Consider the following 13456-nt stretch of genomic DNA (forward strand, 5'->3'; position numbering starts at 1 on the left):
CGTGTCCCAAAATCGTGACGCGCTGCTCAAGAGAATCAGATTCACTAGGTCCATGAATCCCTCGTGTTTGGACATGCTCGACTTGTTGTTCCTTAAGAAACCAATTTCCTGGCTGTAGGGAAATTGTGCTTAAGACATTAATAAAGATTATTTACTATCACTTATTGTTTATTATATTCCCAAATGAAGGACTTGGAAAACTTGGCCTTAGACTCTTAATACATGTATGACCAGAACATCTCAGAATGCCATTTGTTGCTAAATATAAATGATGAATGAGGAAAGTTTGAAAGGAAAGTTAAAGACAATATGCTGATCTCTCATAGGAACTATTATCTGTAACTTAGAGGAATTATGATCATGAGAAATAAATCATAGACAATATGCTGGTCTTTCACAGAAACTACTATCTATAACTTAGAAAGGAAATGAGGACTTTAAGTATAGGAGCGCTCTTTAAGGGATTTTACCCTGCAGCTTCATTACTACACTTAAAAAGAAGAAAACATTGCATGACACATGATAGTGAAACTTACAAATTATATGTAACAACTCCTGGAAACTTCTGGTTGTTTCATTAATCAATGATGTTATCAGGAATACAGTGGCCCCGATTCTCCAAAATTCCAACACCCCTTTCTTAGTAAAATTTTCCACCTTTATACATTTGTGGAACAGTTATCGATTTCTGAAACCTATCTAACTGTTTTCTAACTATATGAAGTAAAAATACTACATAATTTACAGAGGGTAAAACACCTCAGAGAACATGAAATAGCAAGAACAAAACTGAATCTAGAAGGAGATGATAACTGCTGGCTCGCTCTGCTTAATCCGCTGTTAAATTCCTCAGTAAATGCCTTAATCTATTTTAATCATGATAAACTGTGTTTAATTTGTGCGAAACCTGGTTACGCATGTATCAGATTCGACCAACTGCCTTTTCTTCCAATCTGGCCATATCACTGATTCTAATGAAAATAATGCAAACCTTTTGTTTACCGTGAAACTCAAAAGTATTAAATATATTTCATAAATCCATTAGATCCAAAAACCCATCGCATAGTCGACATTTTCCATATATATATATATATATATATATCGACATACGTATTAATTCTTCAACACTGCCCTTTTCCATTATATAATTTATAACGAAAATATACAGTAGGATATGCTTTTTCCACTTTCATAATCGGCCTAGAAACCATATATATCACGGATCCGACGAAATAATTAACCATAATGCATGTAATATTGGGTCCGGCTTACCATATCACAATCGGCGCTCATTTCCATTATAATTCCCCTTATAATAAAAATATATAAAAAACTCGTAATTATAATGTATATGAAAAAGTTTTCGATATAGTGGACCCACCAGAACTCTACAACTAGATATATAATATTTCGGGTCCGTCTCTTCGAATCGCAATTGACAATAGGTAATGAACCAACGCATATGTGTTGGCCACTTTACGGACCCACCGAATTTTAAAATATAATATATATTTTCCAGGTCTGATGTTAATCACTTTAACACATGTTTTCTTTGTAAATCCATTACAATTATGCTTTGCGCTATACATATATACATATAATTTCATATAACCCTCTATATCCGATTATTTTGCATCTCTTCCTTTAGCGATGCCAATATATAATAAATAAAATATTTCTTTTCTTTTGGACTTTTCGGTAAGGATAAAGGATATAAAGGAGCTTTATAACTCCTGATAGTGATATAATGGATAAAGAAACCTCAAGCCCAATATAAGCTGCAAAATCTGGCTCCAACTGGGGATAGTGCTTTTGCCCCAGATGCACCAAGAACCGCAGATCAATGCCATATCCATTGGGCATGGAGTCATATATTGCTTCTCTGAACTCTTAACTGTGTGAAGATCTGTACAGTGAACCCACATCAATACCTGCAGAGATTAGATGCTTGTGCTCTGATAACAAAATATTAAGAATCATAGATCAGTAGCCTTAGTTGGGCATGGAGTCCAAAACTGTAAAAACCCTGAAATTTGGCAATTGAAAACATGGCAATCTTGAAGTTTGACACCTCTGCAAACCAGTTTCCAACTGGGAAGGTCACCCTTATTCATCCACTAATGATTTAATTGAAGAACTGCAACTTGAAACCAAATGCTCAACACATAAGCTTATTTATGTACAAGTTCCTACACATGTACATGACTGACCTCAATCAAGTGAAGTCAATCTTCCAATGATATCAAATTAACATTTGAGTGCTTAATCTAGAACCATTCTGCCAGTGAATCTAGAAAATACCATTCATCCTGAACAAAAAATAAATTATGCATAAAAGCAGCTCACAACAAAAATTAGAAGTATATCCACCAAAAGATATGTGTAGACTGTTGATAAATTCCTCCATGTAGTCTGCCACAGGATCTTCAAAAGTATGAGAAAAAACATGTTCTTGATCAATTCCAACAAAGAAATTCTCTATATATGAAGGTCCCTGCTCAATTGAACCTTCTGTTGGGATAATATATTCAGCAGAATAATCAGCCACATCTTTAAGAAAATGATCTATGTCACTTCCATGTTTCCACTCTTCATCTCTAAGCTTTGATTGAAAATAACTTGTAATTGTAACCTCAGGAAGAAAAATGAATTTTTTTACATTGCTATATGACATACAATCAACTTCAAATAGATTGTTTACCTCTAATCCATGAGCATCATTGTGTTCTTCAATGCACTGATATACAATCTCTTTATCAACTTCCTTTTTACATGAGATAGCCTCTTTTGATATGATAAATGGCTTAATATATTGCTGTCTAACATATTCCACTCGCTGGTTTCTTCCTGTAGGTGCAACATCCAACTGATGAACTTGAAGGGTTGTGTCCTGTTCCCCATTTAAATCATTTTCATTATAAATATGAGGCTCATCAAACTCATCAAAATAAGATCCCTGGGGATTTATTTGCAACTTAATTGTTTCTTCCTTTCTTTGACTGCTGAGCAGAGATTCTTGATGCATGTTTGAACTTTTCTCTATCTGAATACTCTCTTGATTTGCTTGAAACAAAGTCAACTGATTCTCTACTTGGGAGATTATTGAAGAAAACTGCTCTATAACCCTCTCCACATCATTTTGAGAAAGTGATAGTTCCTCACTTTCAGAGACCTACTCATAGCTTTGAATGCTTGATATACTATCAACAAAATCATTAGTTTCATCGACAAGATTACCTTGAGCCTTTGAAGTTTCCTTAGCATCATAATATTCACAACAACCTTCAAAAAGAAACTTGTGTGGATAATAAGTTTTACAAGAAGAATTGAACACTGAATGGAAATCTTTCAAAGATGAAATGCTTGAAAGAGGCAGAGACCTGAACCAAGCCCTAGCTTCTTGATCCAAAGAAAACATAAACAGTTTCATCTTAACATCTTCATGAATGATGCCCTGTTGCTCCATGCATTCATGAAACTCTTGGAGGTGCTGAGTTGGATCTTCATATTCCTTTCTACTGAATCTTGGAAGAAACTCATTCCACACAGAAAATGCAGGCATATCATGGGGATAGCCAGTGATCCCAGTAAAATCAAATGGATCAAATTTATGGACTAAGAATGCAGGGAGAGCCATCAAAATCCCGAAAAGAAAGCTTCAAAATACAGTGGAGTCGCCAATCAATATTGTAAGTGAAAATCATAGGTGTGAATGTACGACCAACTGCTGAAACTTGTCACTCTCAAGAATCAACTTCAAACTTAATAAACCTATGGAAAAGTGTTCTTATTCAGTTAGTTTACAGATTGTGGTCTTTGTTACAATGGAGTCGCCTTTTATTGCTTTTATTCAAATAGCGAAATATTTCCTCCTCACCAAACAACCAGAGGAAAATATTGAAACCCAGGGAAAAACCTTCTTGTCTTCTCTCCTCGGAAACAACGCCAATTAATGTTGTTCCTTAAGAAACCAATTTCCTGGCTGTAGGGAAATTGTGCTTAAGACATTAATAAAGATTATTTACTGTCACTTATTGTTTATTATATTCCCAAATGAAGGACTTGGAAAACTTGGCCTTAGACTCTTAATACATGTATGACCAGAACATCTCAGAATGCCATTTGTTGCTAAATATAAATGATGAATGAGGAAAGTTTGAAAGGGAAGTTAAAGACAATATGCTGATCTCTCACAGGAACTATTATCTATAACTTAGAGGAATTATGATCATGAGAAATAAATCATAGACAATATGCTGGTCTTTCACAGAAACTACTATCTATAACTTAGAAAGGAAGTGAGGACTTTAAGTATAGGAGCGCTCTTTAAGGGATTTTACCCTATAGCTTCATTACTACACTTAAAAAGAAGAAAACATTGCATGACACATGATAGTAAAGCTTACAAATTATATGTAACAACTCCTGGAAACTTCTGGTTATTTCATCAATCAATGATGTTATTAGGAATATAATGGCCTCGGTTCTCCAAAATTCCAACCCCCTTTTCTTAGTAAAATTTTCCACCTTTATACATTTGTGGAACAATTATCGATTTCTGAAACCTATCTAACTGTTTTCTAGCTATATGAGGTAAAAATATTACAAAATTTACAGAGGGTAAAACACCTCAGAGAATGTGAAATAACAGAACAAAATTGAATCTAGAAGGAGGTGATAACTGCTGGCTCACTTTGCTTAATCTGCTGTTAAATTCCTTAGTAAATGCCTTAATCTGTTTTAATCATGATAAATTGTGTTTAACTTGTGCAAAACCTGGTTACGCATGTATCAGATTCAACCAACTGCCTTTTCTTCCAATCTAGCCATATCACTGATTCTAATGAAAATAATGCAAACCTTTTGTTTACCGTGAAACTCAAAAGTATTAAATATATTTCATAAATCCATTAGATCCGAAAACCCATCACATAGTCATCATTTTCCATATATATATATATATATATATCGACGTAATGTTAGACTTACGTATTAATTCTTCAAAGCTGCCCTTTTCCATTATATACTTTATAACGAAAATATACCGTAGGATATGTTTTTTCCACTTATCGCAATCGGCCCAGAAACCATATATATCACGAACCCGACGGAATAATTAACCATAATGCATGTAATATCGGGTCCAGCTTACCATATCACAATTGGCGCTCATTTCGATTATAATTCCCCTTATAATAAAAATATATAAAAAAAGCGTAATTATAATGTATATGAAAAAGTTTTCGATATAGTGGACCCACCGGAACTCTACAACAGGATATATAATATTTCGGGTCTGCCATATCAAGTCGCAATCGACGGTTCTTAACATTCAAAGCTCTACGGTGTGGCGGACCCGACGGGACTTTAAACCATGCCGTATATACCTTTCGGGTCCGTCTCTTTGAATCGCAATCGGCAATAGGTAATGAACCAACGCATATGTGTTGGCCACTTTACGGACCCGCCGAATTTTAAAATATAATATATATTTTCCAGGTCCAATGTTAATCACTTTAACACATGTTTTCTTTGTAAATCCATTACAATTATGCTTTGCACTATACATATATACAAATAATTTCATATAACCCTCTATATCCGATTATTTTGCATCTCTTCCTTTAGCGATGCCAATATATAATAAATAAAATATTTCTTTTCTTTTGGACTTTTCAGTAAGGATAAAGGATATAAAGGAGCTTTATAACTCCAATAGTGATATAACGGATAAAGAAACCTCAAGCCCATTATAAGCTACAACACGACCCACGAATCAGACACATTTCCCTCGAGAATCATGTCCGACATGCGGGAATCGGGACATGAGGGGGGGGGGGACGAATCTGGTTTCTTAGGCTGTTAGAGAGTCTAACTAGCTGTTGGAGATCCAATGGACCATTTAGTTGAGCAATGGATCATGAGCAACGGGAATTTTGAGCTAAATTGTGGAAATTTGTCCAAATCGACACCCTAGTGGGTGAATTAAAAATATATTGCAGTATTTCATGAATTAATTTACTAAGTTTCGAACATGTGGATGACTAATAAATATTTTATTGAGGAAGAATCAAACTACTAGTTAAATTTTTTTGTATAAAAGGCTAGCCTCTCATCATTTGTAAATCGTTGTTGTTCACTTGAGACAAGTGTTATCTATTAATAAAGAGCTCATTTATTTGCAAACCCTTATACTCTCTTGTATAATCGCAGAGTGGTTATTGGTAATGTTTCTTTTCATGTTGTTAATTCGGGTTATCTTGGGTGGTTGGGCGGAATGGCCATTATCTTCCCCAACCTGCTTCAAATCCCTGCTAGTGACATGATGAGCTATATTGCCTTGATAAATATTGTCATAATGACTTCATGCCTATGAATATTGTTGTATTGGCTTCTAACCTTGTGAACTCTTAAGTGAGTATGCCTGTGATACCTATGGGCTAGCCTAGTACCAACAACCTCACTCTAGCCCTTGGGTTGAGATGGAGGTTGATTTCTTTCATCTGCAAAAAAAATGTTTCTTTTATTGCTATTGTTATTGATCATTATTTGTTAAATCTAATTCCAATAATTAAATTCATTCAAGACTAATGTTTTCTACCATTGACGAGCTAATACGCTATGTAGCCTTCCCACTTGTTTGTTTTGTTTTTGTAAGTGAGCTGATCCAAGGGTTTTAAGCCACTTTGAAAGGGGGTTTTACTGCTTCGAAGGTTTTGTATTTTGTCACATAGAAGAAAAAGGTTGGAGACGCCACAAAGAGAAGGTCACTCCTAGGGAAGGTTGAAAGTTTGCAGGGTGAATTAAGCAATAGTGGGGGCAATTTCCGGAAAGACCAAGCCCACTCCCTTGACGAGAACTATAGGCATAGCAATTTAGAGGGATATCTACTTTACACTTGTGCAAGAGGTGAGACTCCAAGGCACAGGGATAATTTCAACAACCAAAAAGTCCAAAAATTCTCAAAATCTCTTTTTTATTTTCTATAGTTAGGGTAGGATTTACTGACAAGTTCTTATCTTCATATCAATTTACAAGAAGTTATTTATTGGGGAAGATTAGCAAAATTGTTAGATCTGAACCCCATATTGATACAAGTTCTTATTTCCTCCATTTTGCACTTGTATTTAGCCATTTGATTGCAGATCTGCAGGTTAAGAGGGGGTTTTCGTTGCTGGACCTGCATTTTCCAGCCACAAGAAACAAGTTCTAGAGGTCTTAAGTTTAGTATTTTATACTAGAACTTGATATCATCAGGTCCATATTGATTTATTGTTATTTTTCTCAGATTGAGTTGATTTTCTTTCATTTTCCAGCTATTAAAATCATTAAATAATTTTCTGGAACTTTATGGGTAAATAAACATAACCTAGAAATCTGGAAATCAATTTCCATTTAGCTGGAAATTGTATTTTAAGTCAAAATTCAGTAGAAGGGAGGTTCTAAAGCCTATAATCACCCTTTAACCATTCCACATTTTAGGGTAATTCCTTAGAGATTTTTTACACAGTGGATTGGCTAATAAAGTAAAATAGGTTGCTATCCCTGTGTTTTTACCCAGACTTTACAGTCTGTCATACATGACATGGAGTTGTTTTCACCCATAGATCTTTAACCAGACATCCCGAACTAATAAATAATTATATATTTTGATAGGATACATTTAGTAGAGCAAAATTCATAGGTCACATGCCATATCTTTAAGTTATTTTGACTACTAGTATCTACTGTTAAAACTATGCACTACATTTTGCACTGTTTTTGCATAGGACAATAGACAGACCGAGAACACCTTCACTCCATTGACTCCATATAAGGCACTGGACATAAATAGGAGTTGTTGGGGGATATTTAGAGACTCCTCCCTTGACTATTTAGGGGGCGTTGGGCCTAAATAGCGGGGACTTGGGTTGAGGTGATATACACAATGTGGGGACCCATATCTTTGAGTTATTTTGACTACCAACATCTACTGTTAAAACTATGCACTACTTTTTGCACTGTTTTACATAGGACAATAGACAGATCAAGAACACCTCCACTCCATTGACTCCATATAAGGCACTGGACATAAATCGGTGTTGTTGGGGGATATTTAGAGACTCCTCCCTTGACTATGTAGGGGGCGTTGGGTCTAGATAGCTTGGGCTTGAGTTGAGGTGATATACATAGGGTAGGGATTTATTATCACCTCAATCCAAGCCTACGCTATTTGGACCTTATGTTTTGTACGGTGGTTATTATTTGCAAGAGAGACTACGATTTGATGGAGGGTGCACTATAGTTTAAGCTACTTTTGGCATTTTCTTTGTGGGTTTGGAAGGAAACTACTTTCTTGGAAGAGGGAAGCTCTACTGCAGCAGATAGGGCAGCCTTATGACAATGGGTTTGAGCAGTTTTTGGGACAGAAGATTGCCATTTTTGGAGTTCTCTACTGAGAGAGCTTGATCTAGCTTTAGACCTCATCTATCCTATTCTTATCCATTCTTAATCTCTTGCATTCTATATATCATTGTACAAGCAGTTGAAAAGGGGTTAACTGGTGTGTTCCTCTTTCTTTCATTGCTTCTACTATTCTTTCTTGAGAGTGTATGGTTGAGAGATGGGATAGAGCACATTGTGGCGGTTGGACTTCTTCATTGCAACATCGTGATTGTACCTATCCATACTGAAGTGAAAGAGTTGTAAAATTCTGCTTTCCCAAAGATCTTGCATATTCGTTGGTATGTTCCTACTTGTCAAGGATTTTGTTCTTCAGAATACACTTGGTAATAAAGACATTCAACAATTTTCTTGGTGACTATACTTGTGTTTTGTGCATGATAACTTCTTAAACTTTCACCTGCTGTTGTTAACGTTCTTGACAGGATCTAAGTAGTTGGACTTGAGTAATTTCATTTACCCTATTCCTTTTGTTTTCATTCACAGTGCAGCTCCATCAGGAATTGGTTAATTTACTAAAGCTATTTAGTATTTAATCATTTACAAAAAACCAAAACTATTTGATTTCCTTGGTTTTCATGCATCCTAGGCACACACGGCACATAGATTAGGCATTTCAGTTTTCTATTAGTTAAATTTTCTGTCATAAAACAGCAAAATTAGCTTGATTTTTATTGACTTTTATGCAGGATGAACCATACATATTTCCTGATTTACATGCATTTCAAATGTATACAGAACATAAAAACTACAAAGACAACAATTTTAATTAGCATTTACAGCCTTCAAAACTACCATTACAGTGCTGTACTTGTTTTCGGCACTTTATTTAGGCATATTTGAGCTTAGAGTTGCATCGGGTTCCGTGCTTGTTAGCACACAAATATCCACCACAGGAAAGTGCTGACTTAAGACCTGTAGCACACAAGTGAAGTGATAACTAATAAGCAATCAGTTCAAAGGTCACTAGCTAATTGCCTCTCCATTCAGATTAGTGCTTTTCCAATCTGAGGAGGGTGTCCCTAGTTTATCATGTGCTGAAAATCATCTAAAAGTCTGCATGTTAGTACAAGGAATCAGCACATAATATGGATCCTTGGCATGCAATTAGACACCTAAAAGATGATTGATAATTGGGAATAAATGCAAGAATTTCAATCTGTAATCAGCAAAATATGAAAGAAAGAGAGAACAAAATATGCTCTCTAAGTGATTGATAAAATAAAAAATTTAAAATAGAGGCAAAACTATCTATATCACCACAATGAACATGAAATATCACATCCAGAAGTTGAGAAGCTATGAGAAGAGCATGGTCAAACTTTGTCTTCGTTTGGTCAAGAGACCGGCTGTGTTATGGAGATGATATACAAGATAGATCGCAATAATATGCCTTGCATAGAGTATAGATTGTAGGTTTTAACCCTGTACAATTGATTGTGACAAACAAATTCTTAATAAAACAGAAAAAATGCAATGGCAAACACACACATTAACAAATATATTTTACCCTAGAAGCCCAAACCAGGAAAACCAGAAAGATTTTTCAATATATTCTGCTTTACAGTGTTGCATACAATATATATATATATATATATATATATATCCCACAACATCCATAAACTGCCAATCTATTTACCTTGGATTAGAATACAACCACAGTTCCTTAACTGAAACAATAACACCATGGGCTAAACCACCCTAACTGCAAAACTGCTAATGGTGAAAGCCATGTGCTGAAAACCACCAAAAACGGATGCAAAAAACAGCCCAATTTTTTTTTCAGAGGTGCTACCCTCAAACCCCTTGAGTAGGGGGCGATCCCTCCAAATGGGGGGCTGCCCCCCACTGTGCCCGATGCAATGTATGTGTGGTGGCAGTTGTGCAAAGAATATAATATATAACACATACCCAATATAGATAATGAGGAAAGAAGAAGAAAAGTGATTGAGATGAAGCCCTTAAATGCCATTTGACCTTTGTTCAGAAAACTTTGATCCCTTGTAAAGGAGGAGCTACTTTCATGCGATGTGCCTTCCTTTTCTTATGATGGAGTGAAGAGAAGAGAAGGAAAATGCCATGCACTCAACCCATACAACCTATTAGGAGTGATGTAGAGTGAAGTGATCTCAAGCATGTCCAAGTTGAACTCTCCTATGCGCCTTGAGTGGAGTGTAATGGAGAGAGGTAATATGGAGCTAAACCCATGCATTCTCCTCAAGTTCTTCATTCGCTCTCTCTAGTGGAGTGGAGTGAAGAGAAAGGAAAGGCCATGTGGGGTTCTAGTTAACTCGTGTGCCTTGAGTGAAATGAAGTGAATAAGAGCCATGCACCCTCTCCACTCAATTAAGGATAACTCACTCAAGTCCAACAAGGCACCCTCCTCATGCAAGCTTCTGCAGCTTTAAGTGAACTAAAGATGACTTTTGATGATGACTCAACTAAAGACAAGAACTCTAGAGAGGTTGCCTTGTCTGACTCAACTGAAGACGAGTGAACACTAGTGAGGTTGCCTAGTCTGGCTGAACTGAAGACGAGTGAACCAGAGATGAATTGACACAATAGAGGTCAAGTGAACTCAAGTCCAAGAAGGTGCCCTAAGATGAAGTGATGCCTACTACCACATCACTGCGACATGGTGCCTTTGGTTGCTGTCACTAGCCATCCTGCATGGCAACCACACTTGTTAACTAGACCTACCATAAATAGGCATGCCAAAAATAGTAGTCCCCCATGAAAATAGGAAAAGGAGAAAAATATCGAACACTGCTAAGAGAACCCTGCTAAATATAGCACCCCTAAAAATATGCACTGCTAAAATAGCAATTTCTGGCATGTTAATTAAATCAGGCTTATTGGATTTGATTTTCTGCGAGGAATCTGAGTATGTGCTTAGAATCACCATGCAAGCCCCAGAACCCTGACTGCAAAAAGCCAGTGTCTCACATGTTGCCTAGAAAAAGGTCATCGGAATCATGAGCACACAAGGATCCCAAATATGTAATCACCTCTGACAGGCAAGCCTCCAAATCTTCCTTCTAAAAAGTAGGAAGACTATTAAAATTAGTAATCTCCTCAAAACAGATGAAAATGCCTGTGAAATGTCTGACTCTGAAATGGATTCAAATCACTGAAAAATACTGTATCTGACCTCCAGGAGAACCATTTCTGACCTACATGGAAGCTGACTCTGATAGTAGACCCTGAAAGCTAACTCCAAACACCAGCCTGATGAAGATTGGCTGGCTCTCAACCCTCCAGTTTGCAAGGGGCAAATCTGGAGGATAACAGTGCCCAAGATGTACTACAAATTCTGCGTCATTTTCCGTTAGGCAGTTTCCAGCTTGCTGTTTTCTCTGTTTTATTTCAGATTTCAAACATAACAGTGAGCTTTTATTTCAATTTGAGCTGGTATTAATCATTTTGCGATTTATATTTGACTCCTTGGATCACTTAGGGATAACCCCTGAAGTTAATGAGCACTAACTTCGAACTGATAATACGTTTCTTCAAAATAAACCTCATTTAAACTCTTAACACAATTTTAGTTGCTTCTCATTATTAATTGTATTCATTGTGCACTGAATCCTGGTCTAACATTGTTGGTCAATGAGTGAAAAGAGTATAAAATGATAAATTTCCTTACATGAAGATTGTGTTCTTATGTTCATACATACTGATACGATATGTTGTTCATTTTTATTGGATAATAACTTTGAAATGCTAGAGGAATCCAATCAGAATTGATTGATATTTGATGTAAAAAATAATTGGGATAGATGTTATTGTGCAGATGATAAACCTGTGGTTGTCATGACACATGGTGATGAACTTGATGATTCTGATCGTATCAGAGCCCATGTTTTTCTTGGAGAGTTATTAGGTGTGTCAGCCGTCGATCAAATTTTCGACATTTCAGGTTAGTTTGAAGGAAGCATCTCAAGGAAAGTGGTCGTCCTTGTCTATGTAATCTGATTTTCTGTATTCTTACCAAAGGGGCATTGTTCTATACAGATGTCGGGAACCCAGCAGAAGACATTGCGCTGCTAGATATGCTAGAGCATTCCTTGCAGCGATCAGAAAAAAATCTTCCATACAGGAAAAGGGGCATGGCAGATCATTTTGATTTCATACTAAAGGTTGGCTTTTGTCTGGATTTATTATTTTGGCTTGTACTCTTGTAAATGTACATTTATTTTGACAGACTACATTACATGTGTAAGTTGGTTAACATGACAGGAACTCAGCACAGCTGCCAAATGGACCTTAAAGAATGTCAAATTGGAGGAGGTCGTGTCTTTTGTGATTCTAGTGGTGCTAGCCATCCTAGTGTGGCTTCACTTCAGAACCTTAAATCATCGAAAACAAGATAAATTTGATTGGCATCGTATCCGCCATTTATGGCTTGGCTGAATCATGCATGGTTTTTTTTCGCATGTGGAGATCTCTAAACACTATAGACATTTCGGGTAAGAATATTTTCTTTTCCTGGCATAAGATTGGTATCTTATATGAACATTTGATCAGAAATTATAGTGAGGTTGCTGTTCGAAACACAAAAACAATCTGAGCCAAAAAGGACAAAGATTGAATAATCATGCTCCCAAGCATGCAGGGAGCGGCCATATGTCAAATACATTTTATTTTATTTGATGTTTGTTATGCAAATTTGCAATGATGTATATACAAAAACAAATATATGTAAGTTCTAACATATTATGTAAAAAGGGTTGGATTAAAGATTTCAATATTATTGTTTGAACTTATTTTAAGTAACTGATGTTTATAGCTACGTTGGTTGATTTTTTGTTGTTGATTTTTTGTTGTTGAGTACTTGTTTATTGGGAGGTCACGTGATCAAATCTTCTTGATGTCCTTAGATTTAGGCCTTAGGCCTTGCTAGTTTGCTTGTTAATGAAGTAAATATCCTAAAAATTGTCCTTGGGTTTAGGCATTGCTAGTTTACTTGTTAATAAAATAAACCTAAAAATTATTTGACTCTCGCCCTTCTCCC

The 13456-nt window shown here is 36.1% G+C and overlaps 1 protein-coding gene across 1 annotated transcript in view; it reads left to right on the top strand.

The window, feature by feature from the left end:
• LOC149172986 (uncharacterized) overlaps positions 1–13218 on the top strand; it is a 49847-nt gene extending 36629 nt beyond the window's left edge. The window contains exons 8-10 of the mRNA XM_089424476.1: positions 12236–12361; positions 12457–12581; positions 12682–13218. Coding sequence (XP_089280602.1) covers positions 12236–12361; positions 12457–12581; positions 12682–12855 — 425 coding nt within the window. The 3' untranslated portion in view covers positions 12856–13218. The remainder of the gene's footprint in view (positions 1–12235; positions 12362–12456; positions 12582–12681) is intronic.
• The last annotated feature ends 238 nt before the right edge of the window (positions 13219–13456 follow it).

This window comes from Pinus tabuliformis, chromosome 4_2 (genome assembly GCF_031772625.1).
Source record: "Pinus tabuliformis cultivar Carrire ecotype Pingquan chromosome 4_2, CPIR1, whole genome shotgun sequence".
Taxonomy (NCBI): Eukaryota; Viridiplantae; Streptophyta; class Pinopsida; order Pinales; family Pinaceae; genus Pinus; species Pinus tabuliformis.